Below are 21775 nucleotides of genomic sequence, written 5' to 3'. Positions count from 1 at the left end.
AGGATTCACGTTGATAAAGTTGACAACTTTGATCGCCTCATGAAGAGTGTTTCGCAAATTTGGAGGCAAACGTTTCGATGCAGGGCTCTGTCTGTGAATATAGCAGAGAGTCAATTTCATTTAGGGGGCGGCTTCTGCCACGCTGAGTAGCAACTTTACGTGGATTTTCCTCCATCTGTGGTGAGCCTAACGCATTTCTGCCATTGAATTCCTTTTTCAAGAAAATAATGATCAATTGCTTCAAATAAGTCTTTAACAGCCGTACGACCCCTTCAATGGGTGACAAATAAAAAGATTCTCTTCGAATTCTTTTACAAGTAGCACAGAATGTTGCTCAACGTCGGTACTTTCGTCGACTTGGATAGAAAAAAATTCACAACCTTTGACGGGACTAAATGTGTTCTCAACATCGTCTGACATGTCCCGTATTCTTCAAGACACTTATGACAGGAAATCGTAAAGTGTTTCGAACACTTCCAAAAAAAGGGCTACCTCCTGCCGAAGTTCGAACAGCCGCATCAAGACTCAACCCCGGGACAACCACCTAATTGAGTGTGCAAAAGCAAAGTGTTGCGAAGGCTGTCCATTTCTTCACACAGCAATTCAAACAATGGCTAATAACAATTATCACTTAACAGAGGTATTAAATTCATTATATGAGCACTTTCCTCTGCAAGCATGCATCTGACAGCATCTTTGATGCACGGTGAAATTATATTTTCACCAATGGTGTGATTTCCCCCCCCCCTCTCGTAATACGGTAGCTAATGTAGTAGGAGACATCGGTAGCTTTGACAGAATCACTTTTGGCAGATTCAAAATATTTTTTCGCGTTTACGGTACTTCATTTTGATGTTTCAGTCAACTTCCGCTTCCGCACAGATCCAGTTTTAGCCACTGATCCATAGCGCAAATCACGTGAGTAGTAGGTGCTTCTTAGAAATGCTGACTTGGAAAATTATGGGAATAACACGCGCCCACAACAGAAGTTAAACACAACAAGAATTAGTACTTCGTTTCAATGCTCAGCCCGACGTGTCAAAAATCAAATCTGAAATGCCGAAAAAAAGTGAGCCGAAAGGAAGGAGTGAGCGAATCCCATCATAGGTTGGGCACGTGCGGGAGGAGGGAAGGCGCGTACCCCCAACGGCCTCTGACGTATCCCCGATTGGGAACCACTGATGTACGCGCTCGAAGCGCCATCGTGTGATTTTTTGAATTATAACTCATTGTCAGATCGTTTTCTTGTCTTGTACATAATATGTTATGTAAATAAAGTCCGTCTCCCTTCGTGTAAGATAAAATGCATCTATGTCTTAAATTGAAACTACACGCAACCGTCTAACGTACGTCCCAACAATGGTGACCTTGGAAAGTTTGATCAAAGGTTGAGACATTTTAGCTAAAAAAGAAACAGCGGACGCATCACAACGGAAACAACACGTGCAGTTGAACATCGTCGCCCACGCAAAAGCGAAACCATGGCGGACGTCGCAACAGTAAAGATACCACCATACAACTTCGCTGATCTTACACTCTGGTTTCTGATGTGCGTATCTACTTTCGAACTAAGGATTCCGGTAAGGGACAACCGCGCAAAATTCAACCACATAGTGGCCCATCTACCACCCGAAGCATCATCCTCGATGTCATCACGAATTCAACAGCAACAGATCCCTACGGACACGTGAAATCGGAATTGATCAGGCCTAGAGGTGAATCATCACAGCAAGAGATGCGGAAACTTCTCACCGGGGAGCAACTTGATGATCGTCGCCCAAGTGAACTTATACGCGTTATGCGGCGTCGTGCAGAAGAATCACAGCGTGCCGGACGAGCTCATGTTCGAACTATTTCTTCAGCATTTACCGACATCTGTGCAACACATCTAGGCCCACTCGTGGAATTCTGGCGATTTTGTGTATTTTCTTCCCGTCATTGATGTGACCGGCTCTGTTATTGTTATTCTTTTTTTTTTTTTTTTGGCACAGTAAATGGGTGGACTCGCTTGCGTGGTTCGAATGCGGGTTGGATTCGGCAGGGCACTGATGCGGTTGGCTCGGTTTGGACGGCTTGCCCAGTTTGTTTTCGACTAGTGTTTTCCACCTTGACCCATACCCTTGTCTCAAACCAGTTTATATTCCCTATGGGGAGAGAGCGGTGTTCAAGGCTGGTCAGGATGGTTGCAGTAATACCACTTACGGTGGACAAAGCAGCCGACATCGCCGATCTCGTCATGGAAGTGGCACCACAAGCGGTGAGTGCCTGTGTTCTACCTCTTCCGCAAGTTCCACTGAGGAACGTTTGTTGTCGGAAATAGAAAAACTGCATCTGAGGATCGACAAAATTTCTCGCGGACGAAGCCGTAGCCCGTACCCAACACGTTACCCGCGACAGAATAGCAGATCGAAAAATCGCGACGAGTGTTGGTATCATCGGCGATTCGGCATCGATGCCCAGAAAAGTGTCTCTCCTTGTAAATATTCGGGAAATGGGTTCAGCAAAGAGTAGAGGCGACTTTCTCTTTGCCACCTACGTCATGTCGCCTGTTTGTGAAGGTGAAGGATACTAAAACGAACATATCTTTCCTCGTTGATACTGGCAGTGATGTTCGATTTTGCCTGCGGCGTTGCCCAGCACAAGCAATGGCCTGTTCAAGCGTTCGCAGCCGCGAATTCATCGTCCATCGAGGTGTACGGCCAACGTATTCTTTCTGTGGATTTCGGATTAAGACGAAATTTTTCTTGGCCGTTTTACATCGCCATGCATGAATAAACGCCAGAACTTTGCTACTGGACTTATCCCGTTGCCGAGATCTCTTCCAGACCAGCTTCGTGGCAGAGTCTGGAACACTTTTACATCGCCAATGTGTCAACGCCTGTACTTGGTGCGGACTTTCTTCCTTATTTCGACTTTGTCCCGGACCTTCATAACAAGTTCCTACGTGGCTTGAAAACGAAATTGAAAAGTCCCGGACGCGTCTCAAACGCAACGTGTATTCACTCGATGAAAACGATTACTGGTGACTGTGTATCACAAGCATATTTCTGAATTCCCGGAGATCACTAAACTTCCGAATCCAAATGCGCCAGTAAAACACAGCACTATACATCATATATCCGCAAAAGGACCTCCTGTAATGGCGAAACCTCGTAGGTTATCTCCAGACAGATTAAAATTAGCGAAATCGGAATTCCATAATATGCTGCAAATGGGACATTTGAGATCTTCGAGGAGTAATTATGCACCTGTAGCAGATTACCACGCTTTAAATACACAAACATTGAAAGATAAATATCCCATTCCATGCGTAGCCGATTTTACTGCTGAACTGCATGGTACAAACATTTTCAGCCACGTGGATCTCATAAAAGCCTACCATCAGATCCCAATCAATCCTGAGCATATCCATGAAACGGCTATATGCACACTGTTCGGATTGTTCGGAAACATCAAGATGCAATTCGGATTGTGCAACGTTTTTGCAACCTTTCATCGATGAAGTGACCAGAGGATTTCCTGGAGTTTATGCCGTCGTCGATGACACCCTAATTACATCAAAAGATCCTGATGAACACATCCATAATCTCAAGACTCTTTTGAATAGACTTCAAGAATATAGAATCTGCGTCAACGTCTCCAAGTGCACACATATTTATACACATATGCACATTAATTAAATTGTTAAATTTTTGTATCATCAATATGTGAATCTCAATCCTGTATTTCCTACATTAGCGTTCTCTAGCTCACTGGGGAGATAATCTGTGGCGTCGCCGCCGATACGTGCGGAAAGACGAAGTTGCACCCCAGAGCGGTGATTGATGTACGCTCTCGAAGCGCCATCGTGAGATTATTTGATTCATCAAGCAGTTCGTTTCATGTCCTGTACATATTACGTTGTGTAAATGAAGTCCGCCCCTTCGTGTAAGATAAAATGCATGTCTGTCTTGAATTGAAACAACACGCAGCCGTTCAACATATAGACTACTACGGCCGTAAAGCAAACGATATGAAACGTTTCCTAATCATCATCAATCATTTTCAGTCCACTGCTGGATAACGGTCTCTAAATGTTTCCATTTTGCTCTGTCTGATGTTTTAGCGATCCAGTTGACTCCAGCCACTTTTCTGATCTCTTCGATCCATCTTGTGTGGGGACGTCTTCTCGGATATTTAATACCCCACGGGGTGCCAATCTAGAACACTTGTGGTCCATCTGTTGTCCTGCCATCTTGCAATATGTTCAGCCTATTTCCATTTTAGACGTTTAATTCTTTCCACGACATAATATGCTTTTGTGTGGTTCCTTATCCAAGTGATTCGTTTTGTCTTTTCTTGTGATGCCTAGCATACATCTTTTCATGCTCCTTTGTGTTGTCTGTATCCTTTGTATCGTTTTGCTTGTGAGTGTCCATGCTTCATCTCCATAAGGCAGTACTGGTAGCACACACTGGTTAAACACTTCTCTTTTCAAGCATAATACCCTGTGACTCTTCAGAATTACACAGTTTTTGTCAAAAGTGTTCCATCCAATCCTGATCCTTCTGTTTATTTCATTAATAATTCTGTTATCTATGATAATTTCTTGTCCTAGGTATACATGCCTTTCTATTTCTTTTATCTCTGTGTTGTTGAGCAAGATCGAAAAGGGGCAAGATTCTTCACGAAAAGGGGTTGAACATAACTTTAGTCTTTTGCAGATTTGTTTTCAAATCCACCTGAACCCTCACCTTCGTAAGTTCTTGTAACATTTCTTCTAGTTCGTCTGGATAACTGCTGATAACAACAATGCCGTCCGCAAAACGCAAATGGTTTAGAAATTCTCTATTTTAATTCCTTTCTCGTCTCAACCCAGTTTCCTAAATATTTCTTCTAAAACAGCGGTAAAGAGTTTTGGTGAGATAGTATAAACCCTGTCTATCTCACCAAATATTGTCTATCTAAACGTTTCTTATTTGGCTATTTATTACCATCTTGACAAGCAGAAACGCAGAACCTCATTAAATCTGAGCCATGGAATTGATTTCATATGAGAGCAAATGTTAAGATTTAATTGCTTGGAATTTTAATGACTTTTCTTTCTCCAGTTTTAAACTTTGATGAATGATAATTAACTGATAGATTTAATGTCTCAGAATGAAATGTCAAAGTTGAAAATTCTCTTCGTCGAAATTAAATTGCGTTGACTGATCTTCCCATTCCCCTTCCAAAGCTACGTCTTAAACTAGACAGGCGTTCCAATAAAACATGCTGTGCGTTGCATTTAATGAAAAGCGTTTTGGAAACAGCATTTTATGTACGCAAGAAAAACGTCTCACTGTATTGATCGTATGTACAACATGAAATATTGTCAGACGCATTCCTAACGAGCAGCGTCATTTGTGGTACACGATACTTCGAGGCTTCTCAATAACTTTGTTGAGATTATTATTTCAACGTTTCACTGGAATCACTTTTCACCATCTTCATAGGAGTTGCGAGAGAATCTCGGTGGCAAATGAAAAGAATGTCGTAAGATGATTGTACAGCAGATAGGGAAAGTGTGCAATCTACGATGACGCTCTTCTATTTCGTTGCAGGGACCCTCGAGTCCCTTATAACGTCCAACGCTCAAAATAGTTATATGGGAGTGTGCAGCACACAAGAAGACTGTCGTATAAGTAATATATATCATGTTTTCAATCATGTATCTCGTTTGAATATTGAACGTTAGTGAGAGAGTGAATATATATATATATATATATATATATATACAGGGTGATCAGCGAATAGCCCTTATTTCAAAATTAAATATCTCTACAACAGAGATCAATAGAATTATGCGGTAAACGGTACGTTTATTAGCAAAACTGTAAGAATGTTGTACAGAAATTTCGAAAATTTCGTTTTTTTTTTAAATTTTTTAAAATTAAAAAAAAACAAAAACAAAACTGGAGATTTTGGGGTTCCGAAAATCCTCATTTGTGTGAAGAGAAACCACTGCATTCGCCTAAAGTTACTGCATGGGCTGCGATATGCGCCATGTGTGCTGACAAATTGTTCCAAAATTGTAACGTAACGTTCAGTAGTAATCGTTTCTCGCACGAAGAAGGGGCCGATAATGCCTCTGGCGCATACCGCAGCCCATGCAGTAACTTTAGGCGAATGCAGTGGTTTCTCTTCACACAAATGAGGATTTTCGGAACCCCAAAATCTCGAGTTCTGTTTTTTTTTTTTTTTTAATTTTAAAAAATTAAAAAAAAACTAAATTTTTGAAATTTCTGTACAACATTCTTACAGTTTTGCTAATAAACGTACCGTTTACCGCATAATTCTATTGATCTCTGTTGTAGAGATATTTAATTTTGAAATAAGGGCTTATTCGCTGATCACCCTGTATATATATATATATTCACTCACTCACTCACTAACGTTCAATATTCAGACGAGATACATGATTGAAAACATGATGAAACAAGGAAAGGACTACGCAACACACAAGAAGTGAGTCTAAAGTTCAATTCCTTCTTCTACATCTTAGATACTCTTCTATTTTGCATTGCACAGACACTCGCGTTCTTTCTCCTAACGCTCAAAAGGAGTAGCACGAGGGATTGTGCAACACACAAGAACAGTGTCGAACGTTCAATTCACCATGTTATCCTACCATTTTATCACGCTCTTCTATTCTGTTGCAGACATTCAAAACTCAGGCGAGTTGCATGTGGGGTTCTGGGACAATCAAGAAGAACGTCGTACACATTCCTATCTTTCCATCTTACGACGCTCTTATATTTCAAGTTCATTTTGCTAACGTTCAACACTTGAAAGGAATTGCATGAGGGACTCTGCAACAAACAAGAAGTGTCCCAAGTTCAACTGACTCTCTTACTTTTTATCTTACGACGCTCTTCTATTTCGTTGCGCAGACCCTTAAGCCCCTCTTTGTAATACGTTCAACGGTCAAACGAGTTGCATGAGAGATTTTGCAACAAACAAGAAGAATGTCGTAAGTTCAGTTCATTTTCTCCTACCATTCTATCTTCTATCATACGATGCTTTTCTCTTTTGTTGCACAGAGCCCTCACACCTTTCCTTCTAACGCCCAACACTTCGAAGAATTGCTGGGCTGGAGGAGATTACAGCAGGAGAGCGTGATAAGGGGTTACGCTCACTCTGTTACCTTACTTTTTACCTCTCTAAGACACTCTTTTCGGTAGCAGCTGAGACCTTCATGTAACTCTTTTAAAGATGTCCATCAAAGTTGCCAGTGAAACATTAAGAAGTAATGTAACATAGCAATGACCAAATAGCATTGAATTTGTGTACTACGCCTACTGTGTATACTATGAAGTAATATACAAATAAATGTGAAATTAATTTTTCATTTCCCAACAGAATCATCGAATTTTCAATGGGATGCAGTATGGCCTGCCTAACACGCCAGTCCCTCCACAACCACTGCTACCATTACTACGGGGTTCTCAGGAAACGACGAGATCCGTTTTTCTATACCAGCCAGTGAGGAAACAAAGATTGATGATGATGACATTTTTTTGGTTGTGAGTTTTTCACATCGCGTCCAGATGGACTTAGCACAAGGGAAAAAAAAGTGTTTTAATTTGTAAGATATGCATTTCAAATTTAAAATTGGTAACATCTTTGTTTTTTTCTCTCCTTGTAACGTGTGTACGATAATAATCTCTAACCCAATGAACAACCAGAACTATTAGAGGAGGAAACGAAATTGAGAGAGTATAAATATGTGTATGTGTGTTTGTGGTGCTTGTGTATCGCTTATCATGTATGTGATGTTGTGTACGCTACGCATGTGTGGCTGGATTCCTCTTCCCCGAGCCATACTTAGAAAAATGCATTCCAAACGATAGCCAAAGAGACCTATTGTATAATTTGTTTGAGTATAATTTATATATGTATTTAATATAATTTTCTTGAATTCATTTCGGCATTCATATAGTATGAGATGCCCTGAGTTACATTACATGGCAACGATCATGAATCAAGGAAACAAAACCGTTATAACACGATTTCAAATACTTAACAGCAGCCTATGATTCATAAAGACATTCGTTTCTGCTTATTGCAAATGTGCTTTGAAACCATACAAATTTCTGCAAACCATAGTGGTATTCAGAATGTGCTAGTTGCGCCAGTTATTTTTTCGGCCTCACTGCGCTTGAAGGTTGAAAATGTTGACTTAGCTTGCAATTCCTATGATCAAAAGAATTTATACTTAAACTTATGATAAGAAAATATTTTTGCATCTCGAGGTGCCATTCATAAATAAACTAGGTCTACATGCGTGTGACGCTTAAGCTTCGAAAATATGTACCTTCTCATCAAGACTCTTACGATTCAACAAGTTTCACCTAGCTTATGACTCATAAATATATTTAGGCTATACTCATGATGAAAACATGCTTTGATAGTATTGTCTATATTCTAGCAAAATGGTTTCTAGTTTCGAAGCTTACGGCTTATGATAAAAAAAAAAGTTTTTTTTTCTTTTTTCCCGAATGACGCTTACAGCATGAAAATGTTCTCTTGAATATAGTGACTCTTACCAGGGCCGTAACTAGAAGGAGGCGGGGGGGGGGGCAACTGCCCCGGCCGGCAAAATTTAGGGGGCGGCAGTTTTAGGGGGCAACAGAGAAGACCATTGCAAAATTATAAAATTTTGAAGTTGTGGTTGCGGCAAAACAATGGCGAACCCCGGGCGGCAAAAATCCTAGTTACGGCCCTGACTCTTACTCAAAAACTACTTACTCAAGTTTATGGTCAAGCGCGAAAATATTTCTGCATTTTCGCAGCTTGCTTATAATTCATAAAAAAAAAACGCATGTCACACGTGTACTTGCAACATTTTCACTATGGAAACATTTTCCTTCTCATTAGCAAATTCATTTAGTTTCTCAAACTGGTGACAGTTATGACTCAAATATATTTACACTCGTATGATGATAACGCTTTCAAAGTATTCTCCATAATTCGGCACTAATTATTCAATTTTTTTTATAATTAAGGAACTTACGGTCCAATTTCTTTTTTCTTAACGGTGCTTAGAGCTGAAAATGCATTTTTAGCTTACGACGCTTACAGCTAGAAAATACTTCCTTGCATACTACGCTTGAAAATGCTCCTTGTTCATGCTGTCTCAGCTTGGAAATCTTCTTTGCTTACAGCTTGAAAATTTTCAGTTAGCTCGCAACGCCAATGAAGCTTATGGACATTTGTTGTGGGCCTGTTTTTTATATTTGTATATTTAAAAGTGTTAAGTCTTATATATAGACATATTTTCACCGCTTGCAATTTTTATGATTGATAAATGTATGACGCTTACGCTCTGAAAATGTTTTTCTTCTGCTTGCAATTCAGATAGTTTATCTAATTTGCGACACTAATGAGTCATAAATGTACTCGTGTCGCATTTTGAAAACATTTCCCATGTAATTCGTATTTTCCCGGCACTAATTACTGTATTTATTTATTTTCTAATTCTTATTTTTATTTCATCTGATGATCGTTACAGCTTGAAAACATTTTCTTAGCAAAGACTCACACAACTCAAAACTTTTTTGTCTTAGTTTGTGACTCTTAGGGCCGTATTCACAGACATGGTTTAAAGTGTAGTCACAATTTTTTGGATAAGAGATCAACACAGATTGGTTAAAAACCTGAATTTGACCAATCCGTGTCGATCGCTTATCAAAAATTGCGACTGTATAGTTTAAACCATGTCGGTGAATACCGCCCTTACTCTATTGACAAAAAATATTCATTTAAGCTAATGATACAAACATATATTCACAGCTTTGCAATTTCTTGAAAGTTTTCTCTCAGCTCGTGACATTTACAGCTTGAAAGCGTTCAGTTAGCTTGCAACGTTCACGATGAAAAAGTATTTACTCGAGCTCATGGGACGGAAATAAATTCTCCCAGCTTTTAAATTTCATGACCGGTAAATATACGCATGTATACTTGCAACTCTTACGCTTTGAAAATGTTTTATTTTTTATCAAAAGCGCACGCTTTCGATTGTTTTCCTAATGCGCTATAATTATGAGTCATAAGTATATTCCTTCTCGTGATGCTAACGCTTCAAAACTGTTTTCGGCGTATTTCGTTGCTGTTTATTTACATAAGATTATTTCAATAACTATACTGATGTGTAAAAATATATCTTCAAAATACAACGTGGTGTCGCATATGGTTAGAAAGTATTACCTACCTACATTTACGATTTCCAGAAACCATTTTATTTTATATATATATATATATATATAGGATGAGATTTCTTTTTAGATATTAACTACGGTCCTTACTGCTTGAAGATTATCCCGCTGCTTGCTATTAACCACGCTCTGAATTACGCTTAGGAATTGAAAATGTTTTGCTTAATGAATTCGTTTCAGCTTATGATGCAAGAATTTGAAAAATATCTTCACAGCTTTCGATGCTCAAGATTCAGAAATACATTTCTACTTACAACGTTTATTATTTTCATGTGGTTTTTTTTTTTCCTCTAAAAATTTCGGTGCTTCTTCTTCAAATATTTTCTTTCCTACTTGCGATTTGGAAATGCTTTCCAAGCTTTCAACGCTGATGATCCAAAAGCATTTTCTCAGTATACTGCCCGCTAACGCTTCCTCGTTAACCAAAGTTTTTGTGCTACTTACTAGTACTTAACTGAAAATGCACCTCGTATAAATTCCTCTACGGAATTTCTAACGAATCGGCACATGCCGGAATGTGTGTTCTGACTGTATGTTTGGCCCTAACGTATTTATGTTGTCGAGTTGCGCTTGTTTCGTATTCACGCTGCCATTTGGCTTCCATTTTCTGAAGTAAAACTTTTTTGTGCTGCTGGGCTTAAATGAAATTTTTTCAAAAATTATGTCGTGAATACCCAAAAGTACACTTTCCAATGGACTCCTAAATGAGTTCGACTACCATTATTATTTCCGTCGGAACAGGTCGCACCAAACAAAAGACATGACAAGAAAATGATACAATGGCAATTAATAATTCTAAAAAAACACATATTCAAGGAAACATTACATCATTTATGTCACTACTAATGCGTTCCGTTCACGCTCTTTCTACGAATTCAGCTGTGTGTCAAGTCATTTGATAAATTCAATACATTTTAATATAGTTTTAATGAGTCTGTAGATAATTCTTATATCATGTATACCGTCATGAAATGCACTATTTGCAACAAAAAAATTGAACCTTTAGAATCTGTCGAATATTTATTCCACATCAAATAACCTGGAACTTAAAATACTTAGTATATATATAAAATAATAATGTCTTCCAAAATTGCCCATATATAGTGATAAATTATTACAAAAATATATATTTTATTACTCTAATATTTCAAATTCAACAAAAAAAAGAACTAGGTAATATATGGAATTATTGTATATATAAATAAAACAATATATGGGAATCCAGCCATTCGTCATAGCATTATTATTATCACTATCTTGCAAGTGTGAAGCTATATGTAAATAGTGTTTTAAATCACATTGGTGTTGAGGTTTTTACAAATCGCATTTGTTGTAATTGGAATACAGTATTCGATGGAGAATCCCTTCTCCTGGTTTTGTTTTTTGCATAGTATTACTATTGTATAGGCCCATTCTTTATATAAGGGTATTTTTTTAACCCTTCATGCTGAATTGAAGTTAATTCCTGTGGTATACAGGTTTGAGCCAGAACAATAAAGCCACCTACCTAATGTGATGGATCTCCTACGTAGGCTGAAATTGCCTTGATGTCCTTTACTGAATTCACGTGTGATGACCCTCACTGTATCTCCTCCTGCTTTTGTGGGCAGCCCAATACAGCCTAAGTCGATATGACTAGGCTAGCCCAATCCTTGTCGAAGATTCGAAGTGTCACCTACTTCACGTCATGAACAAGCTACAAGCGTTTTTGTTTCGAAGATGGTACAAGCTTATGGCTATTGATTGATATGTAGCATATATTTACTGCGCTGAGTACGCATTTGTTTATCGCATAGATGGTTTTATAATTTTGGCGTTGCTTGGTTGTGCATTTGTGTAATGTATTTGGTTAAGTAGGAAAGACTACGCGTAGATATTCTGTATACAGGTCGGTTGGAGAATCAATCGCACAATCATAAACCCAAACTAAACTCAATGGTATTTTTTCCAGTGGTTTCATATTACATAGCTAGGAACACTGCATCAGCCTGGCAGCTGAACCATTAGTACATCCAGCTTGGTTTTTGAAAAGGCTGCGTTTAAATTTCTGCTGGGCATGTTGTCCAGACATTCGTTGAATGACTCCAGTCTGATTGGCCTTTAATAATGAAAGATTCTCACTTGGTTTAAACTTTATAGAAAGTAAGGACCATTTCAAAGATGGTTTAGTTTAGTGTGGTTACATTGTGCGGTTTTCTCCATACCACCCTATTTGTAATAAAAATTTGAAGTTTTCGTTTTTCCCTTGCAAAAAGAGGAACATGTTTTCGTGTGCGTTTTGCAAGATTGTGGAACGAACACATGCCAAATATACAAATTTGTGGAGATTTTTAAACATGAATTCAAACCATCGAAATTGTGTGTTATATGCATATTATACGCATAGATTGTGGAATTTCCGGAGCATAGTCCTCCGATAACTACGGCACCTATACAGGAGACAGAACTTGTAAAAAATCCATCTTTGAGATAATCTAATTAGAGTTTATCTCTCTAAGTGACTACAATTCTGTGCAAAGATGACGCATAGCTTACTCAGTGAGTGGCTTAGTGGTAAGATGGTCAGGTTCGATCCCAGTCGTTGGTAAGGAAAGAGCTTTTCCTATAGAATCTGCGGCTGCCGCTGAAAGGTTCCGTGCATTGAGCCACCGCAGGAAATCTCCCGTCCACAAAAAAGGTGTAATGGAGCGTTTGGTCATGTGCACGAGTAATAATTGTGCTTAACAAATATCCAAAAATATTCTGCCCGGTCGGGGATGTAACAAAATAATAAATGCTCGAATCACACACGCACGCGAAATTTTGAAAGAATTACGAAAATGCAAAACAATATATATATATATAATGTGGCCACCAATTAAAAATTATTCAAACCGTCAATGAGAGTTTTCAACGCTGTTGGCGTCAGAAAGAACTCACCAAGCTACAATTCAGCTCGCTAATCAGCCGATGTACGTTACGGGACTGGACTTGTGCAGGCGTAGGTCTAGGATATGGTGGCTAGATGCGACTGAGAAACTGGGACAAATCCTGATAAAATCCGGAACAATTTCAACAAAATTTTTCAAATGGTATTATATTGACGAATTGAGAAGGATGACAAATTGCTTGTTGGCACTAAAGTAATGAGGTCTTGCTCACTTAAACTGTACAAGGCCCAATGAACATTTTCGTGAACCAGCATGTGTTTGAGAGATAATTTACGAACCAACGAAAAAAAAAAAAAAAAAAGGAAATTTTCATAACCCCTTTGGCTTATATTTCGTATTAAAACTTGTTTGGGTATTATAAGGACGTATGCGGAACTACGTTCAGCTCTGACTTCTGCTGCCATCTATTGAACAAAAGTTAAACTGTCTGTTATAATGTATTCTGAGAAGGGAATAATTGTTAGTTTTACACACATACGCAGCATAAAAATACACAATATAGGGTATAAAACTATATATGCATATATAATTTTGATACTGCATACTAGTGTAAAAATTATGTAAAAAATACCGGTTACTGTATTGCGTTTAAAAAGTGGGATTCCACACCAAACATAAAACACATAAACCAGTATTTTACCTCATAAAATTCACACCGAGGTGCAGCATAAAAATAAAATATAATTTCGTACCACATATTGTTGATTTTAATGCTGCACATTGACTTAAAACCAACAACGATTTGATTTAAATAATTATTACAGATAGTTTCATTTCTATTGGCAGCAAAAATACTAAAAAAAAAACTGCCAAGCAATATTTACACAAATTTCTCCTAGACGAAAACGTATCGGTACGAGAAATCTAATAGAATACGGAATATCCTACGATTATTTTCTTGCGTATAGCAAGTGTCCCCCCCCCCCCCTCCCGATTTAGTACTGAACTGCTGGCTCTATACCGTAATGATGTGTAAGAAACGTATTCTCTCCGAACTTGCGGGCGTGCTGATTGACGCAGCCCTCTCCATTCGAAACTACAAAAAAAGGTGGATACTGCAGTTTGAAGCCTCAAAACAAAACAGCGAAGTTCTTTCGAAAGTAATTTGGTTTTATTTTATTGAATCTTTCTTATTCGGAGGAAGAAAAACGGGACAAAACCTATTCCGAAAGCGTTTTCGGGACAGTGCATTTATTAGTGAAAAGCCGGGAAATCTGACCACCCTAGCCTAGGATACTCCCATAATTATTTTTCCGAAAGAGTTAAATTCAAGAAAGAACTGAAATGAACCGAGAAATTTTTAGAGAGGATAGTCCATGCAAAAATTCTAGCCTGGTGACCAGCCAAAGATTCCAGCCTATGTGCGCAGTTGCAGGAAACACGTGGGGAACGATTAGATGATGGAAATCAGTTTGCACTAAGACAATTATAACAACCCAGGAAAATTATCTGAAACATCTTTTAAAATATATTTATTAACCCTTTAAGCGGCACTGACGAGTTATCTCGTCTCCATAAAAGCCTCTTAGTTTGTCATTAGCAAGCGTAGACATTTTGTGAAGTTGATTTATCAATGGGAAAACTTTTTCCCCATACCCTTAAGTTTGCACCTGCTGAAAAATAGGGGGAAAACATACTTATTTAAAAAATATATGGCATTTTTTTGAAGGAGAATTCTGTGATTTCTAATTGCCACTTATAGGGTTAAAACATCGTTTTTCGAGAAAAAAAAATAATTTAACGTTTATTTAAACGTATTTTCATGGGGCTGCCCGATTTCCGGCTGGGTTGTTGTGGGGACTATGCTAATCGTGAAAACATTTTGTGATTATCTAGAATTTTAATGATGTGCTTGCATGTGATGTGAGAGATATTTTAGCTGTATAATAAATAACTGCCGACTAGTATAACATGACATCCGGAGTGGAGTTGATCGACGTCCGTATTTTAAGTGAGTTATTATTCTGAGTCCGTGTTGTACTCTTACAAAATCACCAAAATGTATTTTTCAAAGTCATATACTCCAATCGCGAACTGAAATAGCGAAATAAAACTTCACGAAATTGTAATGTGAGACATTTTGTATTCTTAGGTTGTATACACGTCTTATTTTTGGTCCAGAAACCATGAACATTTGCTTGGCGCGTCTCTGTCTTGTTGCAAATGAATGAGATGCTTACGCCTGGCTCTCTATCTCTTTTAAATGTATATTACATTCATGCCATTTGAGTTATTGATCCTTAATTTACAGAATGCACGTCCCAGCCTGTAAATTCGCAAAACCGAAATAACTTCCGATCGAAAAAAACCATTCTGTACATTAATTGAAATGTTGACGCCGTATGGAATCTTTCCGCAGCTCATATCTGTATACTGGGTAGAAGCCATGAAATCGTGACTTAAGAAAGTTCAAAATTAGTATCAACTAATTTCTTTCTCTCATTCTACCTTCCAAGTACAATGAAAACGTGTCGAAAATTCAAGAATCACCACAACTTGAAGATAAATTTCGAAACGGATTATTATTTCAATAGTTTTGAAGTTTTATTTGGAAGTTATAGTTTTAATCAATATATCAAATTACATGTGTAACAGAAACCCCAGCGGGTGCCATAAGTTTCGTGACTCCAAGGATACAAATCGGATCCACGTACCCGACCAAATAGATCAGAAGTCTGAATCTAATTTACTTCTCACATTCAATTTTTAATTATTTGCTAAATATTATATAATTAAGCTGAGTATTATCAAGCTGAGATGTTGATGAAATTTTGCAAATTGCCATCTAGTGCCGAAAATTTCCTTATTGTGATTTGTGGATAAAAGTAAATTTATATATGAAAAAAAAAATTTTAATATGTAATTTCAGTTTTCAGAATAATTTAATTTTTAGGTATTAAGAAAAAAATTAAAATATAACGTGTATGAGAAACAAATGATATCACAATTTTTTTTAGAGCGTGATCTGATGAGAATTGTCATAATGTGATAAATCCACGAAGTATCACAAAATTAAAATAATTTAAATTTATATAATAACATTTTTTAGTGCTTCGATACCAGGTTGTTACTAGTTTCGTCACAGCTGAACAGTACAATCCATCACAGAATGCATAGCCGAATTGCAAAAATGGTAGAACACGTATTGCCGGAATGAAGCGCATACGCAATAATTCTCTGTTGTATGTCTCTCATCAACTGTCAGTCCATATGTGGTTCTATTTCTGGGCATTATGTGACTTCGAAAGTCACATAATTCGCATGCCGCAGGAAAAGGGCAGTATGCCCATTTTCATTGATATTGGGATAACGCTTTTAATTGGCAGTATTTTCGTTACGTTGCACACAGGTATGGGACACTCTACTCTAGTTTCAATAAACAGAAAGATCTTTCCCATAAATTCATATCAAAGTCATACTGAAAAAAAATCTTTAAACGGTTCTGTAGTAAAAATTCACTTTTGGCACGACGCCCTTTACTTCCGACGTACAGATATTGAAAGATGCAATTATAAGACACTAAATTCTTGCTCCATTCAATCGGAGATGGCGGAACCATCACATGCCCTATCCTTTCTCATGATCTATTCTGTCTCAACTTCTTTTAAACTGTCTTTGAAAAGCTTTACATTACACCAAGACAAACTTCTCTTCTTTTAGTTTGTTTCATTAGTTTCGAAACTATTTGCATATTTACCTACGAAGAGGAAACGATATAGAACAAAATCAGAGCTAAACAAGTCCTCATTCACAAGCTTTTATTGAAATCCCAAACTTGAAAAATGTCCAAATATCTTCGATTGGTGGATTGGCACGATTTCCATCGAATTTGCGTTTTATAGCTAAGAAATGTCAGTGCGATTCGATATTGAAACCATAACTATCTTCCTGGGTTCCCTGAGTTTCAGAAGTGGGAGGGGGGGTAGTTAAAAGATTAACCCTTGAAACGGTTTTTGAAATTTAACTGATCCGCATTATAACTGCTAAATGACTATACCCTCTGTAAAATGCCACACCTGTTTTCACACAAATTGTTCCTCTCTGATTTTATGCATCTAAGAGCCCCAACTCCGAGAATAACAAGCCGAGGAAGAGAAATACTCTGGCTCTTTCTATTATTTACACTCTATGCAAATTTCTATACTACCACTTGGGGAAAGAAAAAAAAACCACCGTCTTGATCCTCCTGTTACCAAACTCTGAACAAGAGCTGACTCCGCGCACCGGCAGTTGATCTAACCAGTTCAGGGGAAGGAAAGCGTGTGTTCTTAAGTGAAGCATCGTTATAAATTTGTTTGAGCTCGAAATTGCCGAAGTACGAAGATTTCAGAGACATCGAGATATCTCGGAATTGCCGAAATACAAGGCATCGAGTTAGGCAAGATATCTAGCCATTGCAGAACTGCGCAAGCATTATATTGCAATGACGTCAACTGCTTCTTCTAGATACGAGTACTATTTAGTACTTATACGAGTCAGTTGAAGATTTTGATGCTCCTTCCAAGGGTATTCACTTCTATCGATTCCCATCCTGGTTGAGAGACAGTATCTCAATGCATATAGACATCGAATAAAAGACGTAAATATCAAAAAGGGTTGATTCTAGTTTGCCCGCCCTGAGCATTTTGCTTCAACCTCTATATTCATAACAAGGTCTGTCCAGTGGAAATTCAGATCCATTTTTCGGACCCCATCACTAAAATATAGGTGTGAAAAATGGACCCATCACACAAAATTCTGGATTTCAAAATCGGACCCTTCACAAAATACAAATAACAAAAGCGTAAACTTGACATTGCAGTTCTTTTATGAAATATTGATCAGATTGTTTTGCTTTCATATAAAATTACTCTTTTCATAGGATTAATAACCATTTTCACAAAAAAATAAAGATAATTTTCACAAAAACAGGACCTATGAAAAAAAGCCTGTATATATATATATATAGACCCCTGCATAATTAATCATTATCAGAGAGGATTTCAGAAAACGTTCGTCCTAATATGCAAAGAAGACAGAAATCTTCGCTGGATTTCAAGCTCTCTGTCAACTATAAACACTGACATCTCTTCAGATTTACGAAACTAAACACATCACGTCCACTTTGTAAATATGTTTTTAGCCGTAAATGTTCTGGAATATGAAAGATCCGACTAGATTTATATACTGAATATTATGACAAAATAGACAAGGATATGAAAGGAAAACATTAATCGAACAAATGTGTGGATTTAGACTGGTTTAATTTATATGTTGGTATATTTGTCTGAAAAAAAAAATTGCATATTTGTACGAGTGTCGCATCGATGTTTAGTTATGGCTTTTTGAGTTACTTATAACAAGTAGTTATCTATGTACAGGGTGGTACGAAACTCCAGGTTGGAAAATTTGAGTACATTTCTGAAACGATAAGCGAATCGTCCGCTGCGCTATACGAACTTCTCAACAGCGCCTTCTTATCGCCTCGTTTTCAGTCATGCTATACAACAGCGGTTTCCGATTGCGGGTGCCTGGACACCCAGGGGTCCACGGCCCACTTGTAGAGATAAACAGCGTGAAAAATACCTGGTAGTCTTCTAAAAGTTTAAGAAGAGCGTGTAAAGGGGTCACAAATTTGAACCTCACTTAACGGGCCGCAAAAATATTTTTATTGCGATTTCCTAACACACAAACACACTTTCCTTTTTCATAGGGCGTTTACAACTTTTATCCTTCAATTGTACTTGTGGCGTCATCTCTCGATAGGAGTGAAACGTCGCTTTAGTTCTTTTTCAGTCCAGTAGATGACATTGCTATCGCATCTAATGTGGTATTGGGCAATGTCCTTATCGTTCGAGAAAATTCTCGCCGATAAACGACTACGGTTTCTCCTGCTATAAATGGGGGATCTATTTCAGACACCAAGATTTCTGGGTGGTCCACGACTAAAAGTATTTGAAAACAGACGCGCTCTACAATGTGGAAAATGCTGTATTTCATATTTTCATGTTCTCTATCTCCCCTGGAGTTTTGAACCAACCTGCATGTTTTGCTTCGAGAAATTCCAGTTATGTATATTATAAGTGGTCTAAGCTGATTTTTTTCTTAGCTAAGTATTGTGTTTTTCACAATCTGTGCTTTTTTGTTTCGTAAGAAGTGCCAATATAATGTTTGCGATATTAATAATGATGATACAATTTAAAAAAAAAATGATATATATCATTATTCCTGTATTTGCTAGAAATTCAGAATTATTTATACATACATTTTAATTACGAGTGCTGTTGGTGACCTTGACTATTGAAACAAGAAGTGTAACACTATTATGTACACCAGATAATATTATATTTAATGATTGTTATATTGTTGTTATTGCTGTAAGTATGACCTGAATAAAAAAATGTTTTTGTCCACTGTGGTGTGTTTTAAGCAGCCGATATAAAAGTTTTGTCCAGCAGAATAATTGTGTATTTCTATTCAGCTCGTATAATATCTGCATAAAAAATTTCCGTACTCAGCAAGACTTACCGACGCAATTTTTTTTTCCCCATCAATTCTGAATTTCCGTCATTTGTAAAATTATTTCTTTCAATGTTTTTGGAATTATTTTTCGAATCGTTTCTTTCAAAAGTCCTAAAATTAATTATGAAATCAATTATGAAATTACTTCTGAAATCAATTATGAAATTACTTCTGAAATCAATTATGAAATTACTTCTGAAATCAATTATGAAATTACTTCTGAAATCAATTATGAAATTATTGCTAAAAGTAATTATAAGGAATCATTTCTTCTAATGGTTCTGAGAGAGAGAGTAAATTACATAGGAAATATTTCGGAAGTACATACAAGTAGTTTTAAAACTGTCTTTGAATTAGCGTGTTTCAACAATTCTGTAATTAGGTATATGTTTGTGATGCTGAATTTTCCCTCCCAAATTATATGAAATTAGGGGGGGTTAAGACGGCGATCTTAAGGTATCAAAAGCATCTCGCGGTTATCAATACGATACCGCAGCACCCAATGTCCAGCTGGCCAAAGAGAAAAAGCCTGTAACAAATCCTGGTCCCGAGGATCCGCCAAAGATTCCAGCCTACGAGCCCAGTAACAGTGCACGAAGGCCCATGACCACACCGGGTTGCTAAATATAAAGACTGCAAAAATGTATCAAAATACATTGACTATTCATTTGCATCATGGCTGTCAAAGAAAGCATTTCTGTAGAATTTTACATATGTGTGGGGGAACACTTGCACCATCGTCGATGAATGCGTTAAAGAACCGTGTGCTAAGAAATACACATCAGTCCTTTCCAAATTCTATCCTGAGACATAGATCCTAATTAAACTTGTGGATAGGAGATGGCACCAAAATGACCATAGAAACACGTGTCTCTTTGGCTTTTGTTGGAATATCCCCAATACTAATATCAGTGTGTTGAATCTTGATAATCGCGGGTGTCGGTTTAATTATTATCCCCGCATGGATAAAAACCGCAGTACAATAGAAAGTATCAAAATAAATAAAAACTTGAATTAGACCTAGTCTTCCAGTGAAAGAAAAAATATTTTAATTAATGGCCATTAATAATAGAGTTTTATAAACGCTCGTCTCACCAACGCAATTATGACGTGCTTCTAACTCGATTGCGAAATTACATTGAAGCGCCGCGGTTGTTAAATACTGTATTTTTGGAGACGAGAAAAGAAACTGCTTCGTGTAAAACTATTAATCACGACGGTTTCTACGAAACAATATTTCTCTTCGCAACAAGAGTTGGTTGAACTTTAGCGTTAATAAAAGTACCTCCTGTGGGAAATCCTTTTCTAGCTAATGACGGAGCTTCACCACGAACAAAGATTGTCTAGCTTTCGGCATCTAATGGCTGTAAATAGCGAAATCATTGAACTTATATATATATATACGACCCATTAAGTTCCAGCATAGCGTTGTTTGTGAAGACTAAAATATATGTTTTGAGTTTGGATTGAGATCAATAAAAACAAGGAAACGGCTCCAAAATATAATTGCCTACCAGAACTGTTTCTAACATTTCATACGTAATTCCGGTCATCCTCTGGCAGCGACTTGAAGCGATAAACCAGTCTCGGGCATTTGTTCGTATTACCAAGACTGATCCCATCGCAAGGAAAATAAAAGAATGCCAACCACTGCGAGCGCCACATCAGCAGACGAGCGAGGAATCGCGATGAATCCGCGTAGAATAGGAATATACGCGCCTTGTATCATCTGCGCATGCGCAGTATGATTGTTTTCTTTTTTTCACGCCAGAGTTCCGTTTAGCTTTTACTCCTTCGGTGGGTCTCTCTCCGTGCAGACAAGAGCAAGTGAGTCTTCTTTCCTCCATGCGCGCGTTAGCATGAAAGCTCAAAATTTGACAATTGCCGTTCATGGGTTCTGAGTAGTAATCGATTTAATATAATTATTCGTTTATTTAAAACAATAACGCCTTCTACGAGTTTGTGCCAGATGTCTCATCAAGTATGAACTTAGATAAATTTTGTCAAAGTTTAGTTTCTCAATATTTTTTCAAGGTCATTTAACTAACGCAATCGTCTGCATGGAATGCAGTCGTGAATTCAGAAGCGAGTAAAGGTCGCTTTCAGTGC

General features: G+C 37.6%; 1 protein-coding gene across 1 annotated transcript in view; it reads left to right on the top strand.

Annotated features, from left to right (window-relative positions):
* The window catches only part of LOC149083577 (uncharacterized), a 158986-nt gene extending 150399 nt beyond the window's left edge, over positions 1-8587 (top strand). Inside the window, exon 9 of the mRNA XM_089235380.1 lies at positions 7381-8587. Within this exon, the coding sequence (XP_089091506.1) occupies positions 7381-7507 (127 nt within the window). The 3' untranslated portion in view covers positions 7508-8587. The remainder of the gene's footprint in view (positions 1-7380) is intronic.
* Positions 8588-21775: the final 13188 nt, after the last annotated feature.

Source organism: Pholcus phalangioides, unplaced genomic scaffold (genome assembly GCF_987345545.1).
Source record: "Pholcus phalangioides strain wild (caught in Gottingen) unplaced genomic scaffold, Ppha-v1.0 ptg000008l_1, whole genome shotgun sequence".
NCBI classification, from domain to species: Eukaryota; Metazoa; Arthropoda; class Arachnida; order Araneae; family Pholcidae; genus Pholcus; species Pholcus phalangioides.
Note: the sequence above shows the minus strand (reverse complement) of the source record. Positions and strands in the feature narration are given on the sequence as shown.